Source organism: Lynx rufus, unplaced genomic scaffold, assembly GCF_022079265.1.
Source record: "Lynx rufus isolate CCGP_SWC_20201006 ecotype Redwood Valley unplaced genomic scaffold, mLynRuf1.p SCAF_15, whole genome shotgun sequence".
Taxonomy (NCBI): domain Eukaryota; kingdom Metazoa; phylum Chordata; class Mammalia; order Carnivora; family Felidae; genus Lynx; species Lynx rufus.
In genome coordinates this window covers 45,707,088-45,726,204 of record NW_025814829.1, presented here as the reverse complement: position 1 = coordinate 45,726,204, position 19,117 = coordinate 45,707,088, and the positions used below count along the sequence as shown (strand labels likewise).

The 19,117-nt window shown below is 38.0% G+C and overlaps 1 protein-coding gene and 1 pseudogene across 9 annotated transcripts in view; one reads left to right on the top strand and one right to left on the bottom strand.

Moving 5' to 3' along the window:
- The window catches only part of COP1 (COP1 E3 ubiquitin ligase), a 279,328-nt gene that overhangs the window by 199,109 nt on the left and 61,102 nt on the right, over positions 1 to 19,117 (bottom strand). For 7 of the 9 annotated variants that reach the window (XR_006961642.1, XM_047076961.1, XM_047076962.1 and 4 more), the window contains 3 exons: positions 14,055 to 14,131; positions 12,697 to 12,816; positions 4,906 to 4,974 (listed from right to left, as the gene is read on the bottom strand). Coding sequence is in view for 8 of the 9 variants with exons in the window: in XM_047076961.1 (XP_046932917.1) it covers positions 4,906 to 4,974; positions 12,697 to 12,816; positions 14,055 to 14,131 (266 nt within the window). In the remaining variant the exon portion in view is untranslated. The remainder of the gene's footprint in view (positions 1 to 4,905; positions 4,975 to 12,696; positions 12,817 to 14,054; positions 14,132 to 19,117) is intronic. The other 2 variants (XM_047076963.1, XM_047076958.1) reach the window with 1 other exon arrangement.
- On the top strand, positions 6,971 to 7,745 carry LOC124510193 (dnaJ homolog subfamily A member 1-like; annotated as a pseudogene).

The window sequence follows — 19,117 nt, the reverse complement described above, 5'->3', positions numbered from 1 at the left end:
TGGTACAAATTTGACTTTTACCTTAAACCCAGGGCCCTTTTGTTCCATGTGACCATGAAGAAAGAATAACATGTTCATTTAAATATATTTACTTATTGGGGCACCTGGGTGGCTCAGTCGTTCAGCATCCAACTTCTGACTTCAGCTCAGGTCATGATCTCACAGTTTGTGAGAGCGAGCCCCACCTCGGGTCTTTGCTGACAGAGCAGACCCTGCTTGGGATTCTCTCTCTCTCTCTGCCCCTCCCCCTCACTCACATGCATTCACACTCCTCTCTCTCTAAAAATAAATAAAAACTTTAAATATTTATACTTATCAAGTGCTGTGGTAGGCAGAATCTAAGATAGCCTCCAAAGATTCCCACTTAGTATTCACACCCTTGTGTTAATTACCTCTCCTGGTGTGGGTTGGACCTAATGATTTGCTTCTAATGACCAGAAGATAGTACATGTGCTGGAATGTAACTTCCAAATTGGAGTGACTGCTGTCTTCAAAACGTTCTTTCCTTCTCACTTGCTCCCTCTGAGAGAAGCCAGCAGCCATGTAGTAAGCAACCAATGGAGAAGTCCATTTGCCATGGTATCGGTATCCCTTTCCAACAGCCAATGGGTGAGCCTGGAAGGATTCCTATCCCAGGCGAACTCTCAGGTAACTGCTACCTTGGCCAACACCTTGACAGTAGCTTGCTAGAAACCCTGAGCCAAGGCACTCAGCTACATTGCACCACGATTCCTGACCCAAGATATTAAATGTTTAATGTTTCAAGCCATTAAATTTGATGGTAACTTGTTACACAGCAATAGGTAACAAATGCAAACGCCTACTATGTGTCCTCTTAATATCTGAAAAAGAGTCAGTAGGGAAAATTAACTCAAAAACGAAAAATTAAATGTAGGATTCTAATAGCCCTAAAGTACTAGCAAGATGTGATATTGAAGCAAATAAGTATGTTAAATCTGAAAAGCAGATTTAACTTCTTAGATTGGTATATATAAATATCTAAACCAACGTGCATCATGACCCCACTAAAAGTTAAGTATAAGATCACAAAGTTAATTTTCAAAGTCTGAATGTTAATCTTAGGAAAATAAATTCAAAAGTAGTACTTTGCCGCCTGGTCAGCCTATACTTTGATTGAATAAGTTCAAGTATAAATTACACAACAGGACATAAGACCTCTAACAACGATATTCATTTTGAGGATTAAGTATGCAAATATACTTCATAATATATGTGAAAAAATATAATCACTTCATTCTGTGGGTACTAAATTAATCAACTAAATTCCTAAAGTTTCTTCTGATTACATATCACTACTGGTACCTGACTCCAATTATGGAGAAATTTATGGAATTCAATCAAAGTAACTGATAAATTTTTAAAGTCTATTGACATAGCACTAAATTTTCAAATGTTTTAAACTTTGTTAACCTTGCTCCTCAGTGTCTCTTACATAATTAAACCTGAAATACTCAAAGCATGGGCACAACAACAACAAACAAAGAAAACCAAAATGTAGTAATAACAATATAATCAATGCACAAAATAGATATCAATATCCAGAAGTACTTAGAACTAGTGCACTTCACAGTTAAATTGCCCACAGTAAGAAAATATGGTTCAAAATGGAAAAAGAAATCATTCAATCACAAAGATCAATCTAAAGTCAAACTATAAAATTCTACAGTACAATTAACCCAGACATTTAACTGCAAAAACACAGATACTAAGAGCTATGGATCAAAAGCGGTATCCTAGAAGGTACTATTAGAGGCCCTCAACCACCACATCCGAGAGAGGAAAAATTACAATCACAAGGATGAATTATTTACTAGAAAATAATTTTCTGTTGATCTCTCCCATTTCTGAACATCCTGTCATAGCTTTAGTTCCAAATTATCTTTTCAAGGATGTTTCTACAGCAAACACAGAAATAGTGAATTTGCCCGTGACAGAGGGCAGATTTATTTTCTGATCGATATGATAAAAATAGTATCTCCCTGCAGGGCAAAGACTAGAGACGTTTGCCAGAGACCCCTTTAAAAGCCTGGGATTTCTCAAACTCGGGGTTCCTTTGTTGTTACATAAATACACTGTATGTGCAGCATTCGCCTGAGCGCATCTCTACGACACCCTGGTGAGACTTGAGGTTCAGAGAAAACATACAAACATGAAGCAGGTGCACCAAATGTGCCCACATTAAAATCCTCTATCTCCAGGGGCGCCTGGGTGGCGCAGTCGGTTGAGCGTCCAACTTCAGCCAGGTCACGATCTCACGGTCCGTGAGTTCAAGCCCCGCGTCAGGCTCTGGGCTGATGGCTCGGAGCCTGGAGCCTGTTTCCGATTCTGTGTCTCCTCTCTCTCTGCCCCTCCCCCGTTCATGCTCTGTCTCTCTCTGTCCCAAAAATAAATAAAAAACGTTGAAAAAAAAAAAAAAATCCTCTATCTCCAGCCCAGAAGTCTCATGTAACGGACAGCACAAATGAAAGTGTTACAGGCTAACTTGTGAGATTGCTAGTAAGGTAATAGTCTCAGGATCTTCACAGTTTTTTTAGAGTTATATTACCTGAGACATTTTAAAATCTAACAATTTTGTTGCAAGCATTAACAGACCCCTAGAAAAGCAGTGAAAAACCAGGGTCTAATAAAAACCTTAAATAATTTAGGACACAGGGACTCCTGGGTGACCCAGTAGGTTAAGCGTCTGACTTCAGCTCAGGTCATGATCTCATGGCTCGTGAGTTCGAGCCCCACACCAGGCTCTGTGCTGACAACTCAGAGCCTGGGGCCTGCTTTGGATTCTGTGTCTCCCTCTCTCTCTGCCCCTCCCTGGCTCACACTTTGCCTCTTTCTCAAAAATAAATAAACATTAAAACAAAAACTTTTAATAATAATTCATGACACAGATAATGACCAGCCGTTTACTTAACCCTCAGACACCCTCATGTTTGGACTGCACACTTAATTGAGTCATTTACTCATTCATTATCACGTAATTCCTCATGTACTTAATCCCATGTTCAATGAGTTTAAAGTCCAAGGCAGAAAGAAGCGTATGTATGAAACTACTGCAAAACAATTTCACATTCTGTCTTAAAAAGTTGGGAGGTATGTATGCGATATGAAAAACTATCACTTTTCCAAAGAATTTTCTATAGCAAAAAGATGTTGAGTGTACATATTAAAGTAATAATTTTATTTCCATATATCATAAAATTTTCAGCTTTGCTACGCAACGTGTGGTCCAAGGACCAACAACATCATCACCTGAAGCTTCCTAGAAATGCAGACTATGGGGCTCCAAAATACACCCCCAATCAGAACCTGGATTCTAACTATCTTCAGGTGATTCTTATGCAGATCAAAGTTTAAGTAGCCACCAAAAGAAAAAAAGAGAGGAATAAATTTTAAATTTATAATGAAAATGTTTTTGTTAATAGACATATTAAAACCACAATTATTAGCTCAGTAAAGCTTAAGTTTAAGAAAACAAGTGAAAAACCAGATAAAGAATATTTAGCTATCAACAGTATCATAGTACAGGAAAATCCAATTGGAACAAAGTAAGAAAAAGTAAAAACAGATATCACGAATAATCGAAACAAGGAAACATCAAACTAAGATAATGTAAGGTTCTGACAACATACACTAACCATACTTCATCACAATAAAAACATCTCTCTTTAGTTTCAAAAACAGATGGCCTAGAACTGAGCACATAATAGACATTACATGTATTTTCTAGGTGAATAAAAAAATCTTACTTAGAAATCTTAAAATAAAAATATAAGAGATTTGAGGACAGTTCAGAATTTAAATGTAGAACTCCTTTTTGAAGTTATATTGGCATTCTCCCCATAATACAGAATTTTGCCTTTGATTTTCCCATATTTTGTACAAGTGTGAAATGATTGAAGAATTTTATAAATGTCAAATGAAAAAAATCCTGATTATAAGATTAATAAAAAATTACCTTTTAGCTATCCTGCATGACATACTTTCCAAGTTCCAAATAGGCAGCTATGTTTTTGCCTGTTTTTCCCCCCAGCATACATTTCTGCCATAAGAAAAATACCTAAGACTTTATTATCCAAAGTTCCGAAGTTCTCTTTTCAGGGTGTCATTTGATAATTCTATTTTCTGTTCTTTAGAGCTTTGAGGTAAGTCACTGTATTCAATCCTACAGAAAACTTTTCAGTACATCTCCAAAAAGGGATTTTTAAAGTACCAATTTGTAGGGGTACCTGAAGGCTCAGTCAGTTAAGCATCCGACTCTTGATCTTGGCCCAGGCCACGATCTCAAGATTCATGGGATCGAGCCCCACGTAGCCTGCTTGGGACTCTCTCTCTCTCCCTCTTTTTTTTTTTTTTTAATTTTTTTTTTCCACGTTTATTTATTTTTGGGACAGAGAGAGACAGAGCATGAACGGGGGAGGGGCAGAGAGAGAGGGAGACACAGAATCGGAAACAGGCTCCAGGCTCTGAGCCATCAGCCCAGAGCCCGACGTGGGGCTCGAACTCACGGACCGTGAGATCGTGACCTGGCTGAAGTCGGACGCTTAACCGACTGCGCCACCCAGGCGCCCCTCTCTCTCCCTCTTTCTATGCCCCTCCCCTGCTCATGTGCTCTCTCAAAATAAATAAACAAACATTAAAAAATAATGACAAAGTATCCAAAAAAAGTAAAAAATAAAGAATAAAAATGTTTTAAAAATAATAACAAAGTACCAAGTTCTAAAGGTAAAAGTTAAAATAACAAAGCATAAGGAAACTGCCTACAACTCAAAAGCCTTTTTTAAATGTTTAAATAAACTTTTGAGCATGAAATGCCTTTACAAAAATGGGCAATAATAGGAACAGTCAACAGTAAATGAAACATTATGTAAAACATACAAAATAATATACCTCTCTCTTATTTCTTCTTGCAACCTTGAGGAATTCCATAAGGATCTGTAGTTGGGCTGCATGTGATTCCTATAACAGAAAATTATAATTGTTCTTTTAAAAACATGACTATGAGTTCAAAGTTTTCTTTAACACTGCAGTATAACCAGTATGAAACAACTTCATGCATCCATTTAAATCAGCCTATAACTTCTATTAATGAGTTTTCTGATTTACTAACTGGCATTTTTAAAAAGAAGCCATTTCCCCAAAACTAAAACTCATTTTAAGAAACAGGGGTTTTAAATTACATTTCTCATCTACCATACTGAAAAAACTGCTTACAGAAAATGGCAATTCTGTTACCTGCCCTAGCATTCTCTTCCAACCAAACTAAGAGAACACCAAGACAAAAATCATAGTGGATTCAACATAGTTCCTGGAAACTAAAATCACTTTCTCCAAAGGCAGAATAATATTTGGGAAGGAATTCATACCTTTCAGAAATGAAACTTACTATTTGTGGCTATTACCTACTCACACAAATGTGAGAATATATGTCCATAGAGAAGTTCAGACAAAAATCAGACATTTAAGAACAAATATTTTAATATAATCAAATGAAGGAAGAGGTAAATAATCTGAATTGTTAAGTGAAACAAACATGTAATAGATAAAAGATAATTATAAGCTTGACAGTTTCTGGGTATAAAATATAAAACTGAAAATATTTATCTGTTACTGTTAAAATTCACACAAAGAAACAAGGAATTCCAGGTGAAACTGATGAATGAATAAATGTAAAAAGAGCATCAAAAGCTAAAAATGGAATGAGATAGTTTATTAACAAAGGTAACTCTAATTTCTTATATATTTCAAAAGAAGAATAATAAAGACCAGAAAATCATTTCCAAATCAAACAAAAATAAATAACAAAAAATAATAAAACTTTCATTTACCTTGTATGCAACAGAATTGTCTGGGGGCATTTGTTAAAACAAATAGGGACAATTATATTTGATTCTGTTACTCTAGAAAATATTCCAAGAACCTTTGTTTCGCAAGTCTCCAGGGACGTCTGGATGGCTGTTAGTAAGGCAACCTACTTGATTTCGGCCATGATCGCAGGGTCTTGGGATTGAGCCTTGCACCCAGCTCTGCATTGAGTGTGGAGCTTGCTTAAGATTCTCTCTCCCTCTCCCCCTCCCCGCCTCTCTAAAATAAAACAAATAAATAAAACCAAGTCCCCAGATGATAAGAATAAGCCAGTCAAAATTTGACAAATCCCTAAATATTATACATATCACAAAAAGGCATGGCCACCCACTCCCAGAGTCTATCCCCTATGAGGAGAGGGTTCTTCATATTTTAAAGGGTAAAAGGCAAAACAGATCAATGAAATGTTTAAGTCAAGACAATAAGGACAAGGGAGAACAAATATAAAGAAGCAATCACATTAGGATATTCTGATTAACATAACCGAATTAATGTCTCACAAGTGAATAAATTTTTAAAACATAGTATCATGAAAATTTGAAAGTGAATTGTTTTCCTGCAAAACAAAGTGGTATTTACTAAACCTTAGACACATTCCTGAAAAGTTGAACTATCACACAGAACAAACTCATCAAGGCTCTGTGCCCCAACAATGATGACAAATACCCTTCTGCACCCTTCTTAGGACTTTTTTATACCGATTATCTATAAATGGAGCCTGCTTGAGACTCTGTCTCTCCTAGTCTCTCTCTGCCCCTCCCCTGCTCACGCTCTCTTTCTCTTTCTCAAGATAGAAAACTAGTTCTGCAAAAGAATGTGATTTGCAACAAATATGAAGGCTGAGGTTGTAGGAAAGGAGTGGCACAATGCTGTCCCAATTACCAACATACTGGGATGCAAGTAAGAATCCATCAGATAGGGAGCACCTGGGTGGCTCAGTCGGTTGAGCTCCCAACTCTGGATTTCGGCTCAGCTCATGGTCTCAAGGGGCTCACGTCATGATCTCAAGGTTCGTGGGATTGGACTCTATGCTGACAGCATGGAACCTGCTTGGAATTTTCTCTCTCCCTCTTTCTCTGTCCCTCCCCTGCTCACTCATGCTCACAGGCTCTCTCAAAATAAAAAAAAATAAACTTTTTAAACAGAAAGAAATAAAGTTTTTTTTCACCAGATGGGACCTGGAATGGCTCAACAAATTCAATCTGTGTGCACAGAGTGCTAGGACCATGGGAAAGGGATCAGACCTAAAGACAGATGTAAAAGCTGCAATGGGAGGATGATAGTTCAAGAAAAGAAGATTCTAGAAGTTCATATTGACAAAGGCATGAAAGATGGCCAGAAGATAACATTCCACGGTGAAGGAGACCAAGAATCAAGACTGGTACCAGAAGATATCATCACTGTTTTAGATCAGAAAGACCATGCTATTTTCACTGGACAAGGAGATTTTTTCACATGTATGGATATACAGCTGGTTGAAGCACTGTGTGGCTTTCAAAAGACAATATCTACTCTTGACAACTGAACCACCGTCATCACCTCCACGTGAGATTGTCAAGCATGGAGATATCAAGGGTGTGCTAAATGAAGGCATGCCAATTTATCATAGACCATATGAAAAAAGGTCACCTAATCATCACATTTAAGGTAAACTTTCCTGAGAAAGGCTTTTTCTCTCCTGACAAACTCTCTATACTGGAAAAACTCCTACCTGAGAGGAAGGAAGTAGTAGAGACTGATGAATTGGACCAGGTAGAACTGGTGGACTTTGACCCAAATCAGAAAGATGGCACCATTACAATGGAGAAGCACATGAGGATGATGAACGTCCTCCTGGGGGTGATGCTCAGTGTCAGACCTCTTAACAGGGCTGGTGAATAACACTGCTGGCATGCTATACACAGTAGCGAGTAAGTGAAGGACCACAATCATAGCTCACTACTTCCTGTTGTTTTTAATATTCAACTATAGTAGTGTTTTAAAAGTTAAATGAAGAGGGGCACCTGGGTGGCTCAGTCGGTTGAGCGTCCGACTTCGGCTCAGGTCATGATCTCAAAGTTTGTGGGTTCAAGCCCCACAACAGGCTCCATACTGACCACTTGCTCAGAGCCTGGAGCCTGCTTCAGATTCTGTGTCTCCTTCTCTCTCTGCCCCTCCCCTTCTCATGCTTTGTCTGTTTCTCAAAAATAAATAAATGTAAAAAAAAAATTTTTTTTTAAAGTTAAATGAAGAATAAACTCAAATATAAAAGCTCTGACTTTGCTGTATGTATGATGACTTCAGTGTACAAGATAAATCTGTTTAGCACTTGTTAAAACTACTTTTTAAACCCCACCCCCCAGCATTTGTTAGGCCATACCTTGTAACTGATTTCAGTTCTATGTACATGAAACAGATTAGACTAAAATGCTAAGTGTATGTATTGACTTCAGTGTATGACCAAGCTATGAAGGTAAGACTTGTACTTAATTGGTAATCAAAGAACTTGATTTGTAGAAGTGTTGTCTGTAGTTATATTAAGTGGGATTCAATATGATGCCTCTGCATTTATTCTATTGCCTGAACAGTTACTTGAAAAAGGTATGCTATGTAATCTGGCCTCTGGTTCCAGTGATAGAAAGGACACCTTTCTAAAGAAGGGGTTTACTGCTGCTTGAGGGCCTGCACTCGTACAATGGCATTCCCTTCTGCTGTGCCATCTTTTTCTTTTTTAATATATATACACACATATATATATATATCTCAGTTCGGATTAAGCTTTTTTTCCCTTCTCTTTGGACCATGATAAGCTTCAGAATAATGACTTCGGCAGCAGGGAAACTTAGAGTGAGGAGACATTCATGGAGAATTTAATTTCCATGTATGAGATAGGAAGGTGTCACTTTAAACCATTTAACTAATGCTCCAAGTAACTGTAATTTAATGTTGCTAGTATAGCAAATTACAATGAATAGCTTTAATTGTAGGTTTAAAAGTCATGTTCGCAAGCTTAAATCTGGATATCAGAATTAAGCAATTCTTGAAATGTATGAATGTTTCCTTAATATACTGATTACAAAGCAAAAATAAACAAAATGAATACTCAAAAAGTTTGCTTTGGGGGGGGGGGGCAAAATTAGCCTACATAAAAATATCCTCTGTGTCCATCAATGGATGAATGGATAAAGAAGATGTGGTATATATATACAATGGAGTATTACTCAGCAATAAAAAAGAATGAAATCTTGCCATCTGCAACTACGTGGATGGAACTAGAGGGTATTATGCTAAGCAAAATTAGTCAGAGAAAGACAAACATCATATGACCTCACTCATATGAGGACTTTAAGACACAAAACAGATGAACATAAGGGAAGGGAAGCAAAAATAATATAAAAACAGGGAGGGGGACAAAACAGAAGAGACTCTTCAATATGAAGAACACACAGAGGGTTACTGGAGGGGTTATGGGAGACAGGATGGGCTACATGGGTAAGGAGCATTAAGGAATCTACTCCTGAAATTACTGTTGCACTATATACTAACTAATTTGGATGTAAATTTAAAAAGTAAAATAAAATAATAAAAATAAAAAAATAAAAATTTCCTCTGTTACCACCTAATAAAGCTTAAAAAAAAAGATTCAAAGGAATCCAACTATTTCCAAGTAACTTAACTTGTGTCAGAACAAAGCTCAGGAGTGTATAAAGTAACAGGAAAAAAACCCAGCACTAAACAAAATGAAATTTACAATTCCTGGCATCCAATCAAAAAATTAATAGTGTCCAACACTTAATTTTGGCTCAGGTCATGGTCTTGATCAAGCCCCACATCAGGCTCTACGCTGACAGCCAATAACTGACAAATCGTCAGGGAAATGTAAATCAAAAGCATTATGAGATATCACCTTATACCTGATACAATGGCTACTATCAAAAGGAGAAGAGCTAACAAATGCTGGTGAGGATGTCAAGAAAAGGGAGCCCCTGTGCACTAGTGGTGAGAATGTGAACTGGTACAACCACTGTGGCAAACAACAGTATGGAGGCTTCCCAAAAATTGAAAATAGTCATGTGGCTTTTCACCACATATCTGTTGGAAGGTTTCTAGGTACACAGGCAGCACCATGGCTACATGGCTTCCCTGGTGCACTTGGCCTTCAGATATACAAGGCACTGTGTCCCAGGTACCTGGAGATAAAAACTGTGATGGAGCAAATCCCTGAAATACAGAAGGACCAGTCTCACTGCAAGCTACTGAAACCTCTCTGCACAAGGTGGCCTACAAGCACCAAAGGACCAATTCAAACACCTCATTGCTGGAGGCATAAGGAGACCCTTGGGAGGGCAGTTCTGAAAAGAAGTTCACGTTAAGAATCCTCCCTCACTTTTCAAAACAAAAGCAAAAGCAAAACAAAGCCAATGCTGGAGACAGAGGTGCTGGGCAATGAGAGGGCAGCCTGGCCACCATCTCTGAACCTTGAATCAAACTTCTGGGCATTCTTAAGGAAAATAAAATTGGAAACAGAACTACCATATGATTCAGTAATCCTACTTCTCAGTATTTATCCAAACAAATGAGTCCCTATGCTGAAGAGGCATCTGAACCCCCATGTATACTACAGCATTATTTACAATAGCCAAGAAACGGAAACATCCTAAGTGTCTACAACCATGAATGGATAAAGACATGGCTATATATACAAAATGGAATACTATTCAGCCATGAGAATAAAAGAGATATTACCACTTGCAACAACATGAATGGACCCTGAGGGCATTATGCTACATGAAGAAAGTCTGACAGAGAAAGTCAAGTACTGTATTGATCTCACTTACATGTGGAATCTTAAAATCCACCATACTCATAGAAATCAGATTTGTACTAACTAGAAATGGCAGGGCAGGGGGGAGGGGGTTAGATGAAGGCGATCAATAGGTACAAACTTCCAGTTATAAGATAAATAAGTACTGAGGATGTAATATACAACATGATGACTACAGTCAACACCACTGTATGGTGTATTTGAAAACTGCTAAAAGAGTAAATCCTAAAAAATTTTCATCACAAAAAAAAAAACCTTTTTTTTTCTTTTTTTTCTCTTCTTTATTTCTCCTGTATCTATATGAGATAATGGATGTTACTAAACTTACTGTGGTAATCACTGCACAATACATGTATGTCAAGACATTATGCTGTATACCTTAAGCTTATACAGTGTTATATGTCAATCATATCTCAATAAAACTAAAAGAAAATACATAAATAAAAGATAAAGCCTCCTCTTCTAAAAACACAGGAGAAATTCCTGCCAGTCCTATGCCCCAAAAAGACACAGCATGGGAGAACCATTCTGGTAAGCACAACCTCAGCTATTCCCTCGTCCTACTAAAAGACTCCCGTTCTATCAGATGCAATCCAGATCTAAGCTATGTTAATAAAGAATCCACCCACAGAATTTTTTAAACCGAAACTGGAAAGGAAAGCCCCTTTTCTTTCAAAACATAAATACAAATGAAGAAAGTACAAGTGACTATATTACCCACCATGTGATAAGAATCTGAGAAAAGGAAATCAGACCTGTCCCAAAGAAACAGACATGAAAAGCACCAAAGATCCAACAACATTCAAGTGACTGATCTCATTTCCTTATAGTCTCCAGAGAAGCTATGGTTCCAATCTTCCCCATCTTTGGTTGTTAAACTCTTCCTTTTCATATATGTCAGCTACTCACTCACTTACTTTACCCCTCCTTTTCATTTAAGCTAGGTCACGGGGACTCTGCTCCTGCTAAGGTGCGAGTTGCTCCTAATGGATCATATTCCATTCTTGACTAATACACGCAAAATCACATTTTACATTGCTTATGTTTACATAAAATAAATGCAATTTTACATTTATTTACTTTCATTAGATGAAACAGCATGTATATAGTTCCAGTTCCCATCTTTCTATAAATTATTTAAGCCATAGACTACAGCTGCCACCAACGGACACCTGCTGAAAGGATTTTATGTAGATAAAAATAGTATCTATTTTCTCTTCTAAATCTCATATGTGAAGAAGGGAAGATATGGCAAGGAATATATTAGAAAAAAATGACCAATATAATTGTTTTCCATTAAAATAAAACTGTATTTTCTCACGTCTTTCTTATCACTCAGTTTTTCTTAATATAAACTGGACAGTGCAAGTAAGTTGTATATAAGAACTCTGTCTTAGGGCACCTGGGTGGCTCAGTCAGTTAAGCATCTGACTCTTGCTTTCGACTCAGGTCATGATCTCATGGTTCATGAGACTGAGCCCCACGTTGGGCTCTGGGCTGACAGCAAGGGGCCTGCTTAAGATTCTCTCTCTTCCACTCTCTTTGCTCCTCCCCTGCTTGCTGTCTCAAAGTAAACAAATTTTTAAAAAAAGAAGAAGGGCACCTGGGTGGCTCAGTCAGTTTGGCATCTGACTCTTGATTTTGGCTCAGGTCATGATCTCACGGTCGTGGTGGGATCCAGCACCACATCGAGCTCCACGCTGAGCATGGAGCCTGCTTGGGATTCTGTGTCCCTCTCTCTCTCTGCCCCTCTTCCCCACTCATGCTCGCTCGCTCGCTCTCTCTCTCTCAAAATAAATAAATATTTTAAAAAAGAAAAAAAAGACATCTGTCTTTTCTTTTACTTGGAAAGGGGGAATTTGTTAGAAGTGATACCTTGAGCATGCTCTTACAGAATAAAATTGAATGAACAGAGTGGCAGACACTACCCTATTATTTTAAGCATTTCTAGATCTTTCTCAATGCAATAAAGAACACCAGTTAAAATTTTTTAAAGTTCAGCTACCACTTACTGCTTCCAGCTGTTTCTTCTTCTGCACTAGTAATTCCAACATGAGGTTGACATTAGCCAAATCAAGGTTATCTTGGTCAGTTCCCAACAAATCCTGAAATATTTGCCACCTGTGGCCATTCTAAAAATGAAAAGAAGAACCATAGCAACTTCAAGAAGATTGTTTCAGAGAGTCTAAAACAAATGCTTAACTGCTACTTCCTAATATGTTTATGACATAGATATAAAAAATATACTTTAATATTCTAACCTACTCCTTCCAAGCAAGTGGCTCCTAGCCTTCTAATCCTAAATTAAACACTACTTCTCCCTTAAATGAATTTAGGTAACAGATACAAAAGTAATATTCAAGACAAATATTAAGTGGGCACAGCTAACAGTAGAATTCCCTTCAAAAGAAGTGCTTGAATTTTGGATGCCTTGGGGGCTCTGTCGATTGTCCAACTCTTGATTTCTGCCCAGGTCATGATCTCATGGTTCATGGGATAAAGCCCTGTGTTGGGTTCTGTACTGGGAGTGTGGACCCTGCTTGGGATTCTCTCTCCCAATCTCTGCCCCACCCTCTCCTCAAAATAAGTAAAATAAACTTTTATAAATAAATAAATAAGTGCTTGGATTTTAATTATCTGTCTAGCCATATTTTCAACTTTGTACTTGGTAAGTTATTAATTTAAGCTCACTTCCCTCAATAAGTTTGGGACTGATCCTCTTAAATTCAGAATCTTCCAATAGTTTTTCCAAATTACCAACCACAGTTTCACCCTGCCACATAATCCTCTAAATGTCATGTGTTACAAGCCAACATGACTCAGTGTGATCCCACAAGACCATTCAAAAGATAATCACTAAATTTTGGACAATGCAGTTAACAAAGTTCTTTATTAAATAGAATAAACTTAAAACAAATTTCCTTTAAAAAAATCAATGATATACTAAGCTTTGATATGTAATTAATATTATGGCACATGGGTGGCTCAATTGTTAATAAGCATGTGACTCTGGCTCAGGTCATGATCTCACAGGGTTCTTGAGTTCAAGTCCCACATCGGGTGAGCTCGAGTCCTGTTTCAGGTGAGCCCTGCTTCTTTCTTCCTTTCTTTCTTTCTTTCTTTCTTTCTTTCTTTCTTTCTTTCTTTCTTTCTCCCTCCCTCTCTCTCTCTCTCTCCCCCCCTCCCTCCCTTCCCCCCTCCCTCTGCCTCTCCTGAGATTCTCTCTTTCTCTCTCTCTCTCTCTGCCACTTGCTCACTTGCGCACTCTCTCTCTCAAAAAAAAAAAAAAATTTTTTTTTAAATTAATTTTAAAACATCAGAAACAACAAATTGAAATTTATTAAAAATAGTAATAAGAGTTGAAACATACGGTGCTACTCACTGAGTGGTCCAATTTGAACCTCTTTTCCTCAAATCTTTGGTTCTGTTTGAGAATGAGCTCATTCACTGAAAAGAGAAACAAAACAAAGTACAATTTGGATTATTGTTAAACGCATCACCTAAGTGTTCTGTTTATATGGGTTCAATTCTCAATTTAAAAAGCCCCCAAATTAAAAAGATGCTAAGCAGAAAATGCTAGGTTTTCATTTTATATTGAATTTGAAACAGTTTTGCTACAGCTACTACCACAACAGCTATTATCACTACCACTACTGCCTTAGGAGAATTGTTTAGAATATATGCTTTCTTGTATGTATCTCAATGACACTATCAGCACCTGGAGGGAGACAATTCTTCACTGTATTAGACCGTCCCATCCTCCACACGGTACCTGATTGATTCTATGAAGTAGGCACTAACCATTTTTATTTGTTCTTCTTTTTGTTTGTTACTTTCCTATAAATATCAAGGCAGACACTGTCAGTTACCTATCAAAAACCATCCTCCCCCCTCTTTTTTAAATAACAACATAATTTTCTCCCAAGTGTCAGGCTGCCATATGCTTTCAGAAAAGCCAGGTCCCACCCCAACCCAGTATGACTGGAAATCTGGAACTGCTTCGAGCCATCTTGCAGTCTTGGGGCGGGGAGGGGCGGGGGGAGCTAGTCAAAGAACCAATGGGGACAGAGGAACAGAAAGAGAGAACTTGATACTATCACTGAACCACTGAATTAACCAATTCTACAAATTCTTTTTTTCTGTCTTTAACAGCCAACTGATAATAACAAACAAAAACAACAAAAACCTGATAAAGAAAAAGAAATTAGCACTAAGCCAGTTTAGCACTAGTCTAACACTTTAATTTATAGACATTATCCTATGGGTCATTCTCCCCATTTTAGAGATAAGAAAATTAGAGAAAGCATCAGGAACTCATTCGTGGTAACACATATGATATAAGAGAACTGGGATATGAATCCAACTATCTAATATTTCCCACTATACCACAATCCAACAATTAATATTTCTTTTTAATCTCTTTTAATGTTTCATTTATTTTTGAGAGAGAGAGTGCGAACAGGAGAAGGGCAGAGAGAGAGAGAGAGAGAGAGAGAGACAGACAGACAGACAGACAGACAGAATCGGAAGCAGACTCCATGCTCCAAGCTGACAGCACAGAGCCTGATGCGGGGCTCGAACTCACAAACCATGAGATCATGACCTGAGCCGAACTCAATGCTCAACTGACTGAGCCACCCAGGCGCCCCTCTTTTTTTTTTTTTATTAACGATTAATATTTCTGAACAAACCAGAGAGGTATCAAGCCCACACTAATAATCCACACTTCAATGATAAGTAAGACTCAATCTAAGACTCAAGCAACTCTGAGTAGGAAGACAAATGTGTATGGTGCAGGAGTTGTAACATAATGTGATAATTGGTACTATCGCTGAAACAGCCTTACACGGAACACAGGACAAGGAGGAATCGAAGTGTAAATGAGTAGGCTACACATAGAAAGTGACATTAGAATTGGGCCACAACATGCAGAGGTTCACTAAGCAGAAAAAGAAGTGGAAAAGAATTCAGATAACGGTGTGAGAAAGAGGGGGGAAAGTCATTAGAGACCAGGAGATAAAATGACTTAAAATCACTATGCTGACACACAGGGTCATAGTGATTCTGTTAATGATTAATGGACTACAAACTAAGGCTGGAAATGTAGACAGATGGCAGACTGATTTGAAGAACCTAGGATGTATCTCACAAAGTTACTATTATAAACCAGGGAAGAGAAAGGAAAGCTTGAAATAATGCAGTGGGAATAAAGAGAAGTACATGAATAAGAGTTTAATGTTTCAGTAACAGAATCATCCATTTGAATAAAAACTGTGACTTGTAATACTTTGTGTGTATACTACATTGCATTTTACTGAAAAATCTTGTATACCACTTAACTTGAAGGATATTCTATATCCATAATTATACTTCTCTGGATCCTTAAAACGGCCACAGCACTACGAACAGACAACACACTTCTATTGCTAACACTTCCATTCTAGCAATTATCTTTTTAGAAGCAAGAGAGTGTAGTTAAAGGGCACACTTTTAAGACGACTTAGGACCAAATTCCAATTCTACCAATATGACTGTGTAACTTTACACAAGTTACTCAACTTCTCTGTGCCTTAGTTTCCTCACCTGAAGAATGAGTAGGGCAACAACTCACAGGACTGAAAATTAAATGAGTTGGTTTACACAAAGCACTTAGGACACTGCTTAGCAGTAGTAAGGATGTTAATATACTTTATTTACTTTTTCTTTCCTTTTCTTAATTTAAATTTTAGTTAACATACAGCGCAATATTGGTTTCAGGGATAGATTCTAGTCATTCATCACTTACATACAACACCCAGTGCTCATCACAAGTGCCCTTCTTGGTTATTTACTTTCCTTTCAAGTAAGGATTTTAAACGTAACACTGATGTTGTCCCTTCAAAGAATAATAAAGTCATTCATAAAGGAGGTAAGAAAATTCAATTTACAAATTTTATATACAGAGAGGAGAGATGAGGCAGGAAGCTGGAGAGAGCTTTCACACCATGGATGGATAGGGGGAGCCAGAGAGCAAGTCTTGGCAGGAGTGGAAGACAGCAACAGATGGGGCAATATGTCAGGACAGGGACAGGAAGACTGCACCTCACACGAGCCTCTCAGTGACAGGAGAAAGCAAGCTCTCAAGAGCAAGTAGGATGGAAAGAATAGTGAATGTGTCGGAGGAGGAAAGGTAGAAGGAGGGAATTAAATGGAATGCTATTAAAGGTAGAAGAAGAGATGGGGGAAGGAAAGTCAGAAGAAAAAGGGTCTAACAGTGTAGTGTTTAGGGCAGGAAAGGCAAAATCAAGGTACCTGTCTTGACAAAAAAGTGTATAATGATAATGACCAGAAGGCCAAATCCTTCTTGAGTGTTTGGCTTCCAATTCTTTGCTTTCATTAAAATTGAAGAAAGGACTTGTTAACTAATAGAGCATTAAGTTTCTTTTTGAGGATAAATCAAAATGCTTTCTTTCTTCATTTCTTAATTCAGAACAAAGTCAAAAAACTGAGTGACATTACTGTTATCAAAATTCCTTCACTCCCCATCAACTTATTTATGTAAGCAAAGTTTCCCAATACTTACATTTTAAAAAGAAAAAAATCTTAAACTTACATCATGTTATATGTCCATTATATATTAATTTTTTTAAAAACTATGATGATCCTGGGGTGCCTGAGTGGCTCAGTCAGTTAAGCGTCCGACTCTTGTCTTCGGCTCAGGTCATGATCTCCCAGTTCACGACTTTGAGCCCTGCATCAGACTCTGCAGTGACAGCGCAGAGCCTGCCTATGATTCCATTTCCCATTCTCTCTGCCCCTCCCCCACTGGGGTGCTCGGTCTCTCTCTCTCTCTCAAATTAAACTTTAAAAAATAAAGAGATAAAAGTTTTACTTTTAAATAACCATATTTACAATACTCCTAAAGTGACATCCTTTACAACCACTTAAACATATAAAAAAAAAACTGAGGATTCTAATTTTATTTTTTTTTAATGTTTATTTTTGAGAGACCGTGTGAGCGGAGGAGGGGCAGAGAGAGAGGCAGACACAGAATGTGAAGCAGGCTCCAGGCTCTGAGCTGTCAGTACAGAGCCTGACATGGGCTCAAACTCACTAACCACGAGATCATGACCTGAGTCAAAGTTGGACGCTTAACCGAATGAGCCACCCAGGCACCCCAAGGATGCGAATTTTAAACGTGGGATCAATGTACAAGGAAGAACATCATTTTTCAGAATTTCCATACAGATCACCCAGACAAAAAATTTTAAAAACCACTGCTATAGAAAATGTCTACCACAACTCTTCACCCATGAAGTAAATGCACAGTAATAAAAATGAAGGGTCCTGGGGCACCAGGGTGGCTCAGTCGGTTAAACATCCAACTTCGGCTCAGGTCATTATCTCGAGGTTCATGGGTTCAAGCCCCATGTCAGGCTCTGTGCTGACAGCTCAAAGCCTAGAACCTGCTTCAGATTCTGTCTCCCTCTCTCTCTGCCCCTCCCCTGCTCTCACTCTCTCTCTCAAAAATAAACATTTTTTAAAAACCTTAATAAAAAAAATAAATAAAGGGTTGTAACCTATCAATAAAAAAGGTGCAAGAGGTGCCTGGGTGGCCTAGTCAGTTAAGCGTCCAACTCCTGATTTCAGCTCAGGTCATGATCCCAGGGTTGTGGGATCAAGACCCAAGTCAGACCCCATGCTGAGCGCGGAACCTGCTTAACATTCTCTCCCTCCCTCTCCTTCTCTCTCTCCCTGTCTCTCACTGGGCACCTGAATGGCTCAGCTGGTAAAGCTTTGACACTCGATTTTGGGCTCTCAGGTCATGATCTCACGGTTCTTGGGATCGAGCCCTGCTTTGGGCTTAGCACTGAAAGCACAGAGCCTGCTTGGAATTCTCTCTCTCCCTCTCTCTCTGCCCCTCTCCCCCGATTCTGTCTCTCAAAATAAAAATTTAGAAAAAAAGATTCTCTCTCTCCTTCTGCTCCTCTCCCCCATATGCACACACTCTCTTCTCTCTCTCTCTCTCTCTCTCCCTAAAATAAAAACAAATATTCCTATTATCCAAAACCAAAATTTATCCATAAAAAGAGAAGGTTAAAACCTAATCATCACCAAGATAATTTCTAGCTTAGAAAATCAGTAATTGTGACTTCACTATTCACTGGATACATGTGAGAATATACTTAATACGTGAAATCACTTTCTAACTAACACAGTACTATATTTTAAAATTCCTTCCATACTAGTATACAGTGCTCTATTTAGAAATTCACATAACTTTTGGACTCATTAAAGAATATTGCCTGAAAATCCTAGTAAATGCCAAAATTGTCAGAACATTATACTTCTTTCTGTATTTAACCATTCCAAAAGAAGTGTTCCAAAGTTGTAACAACTGATAGAAAAGTGATTCTAGAAACCCACATAGCAGCATCAATCCATGTTTCCAGG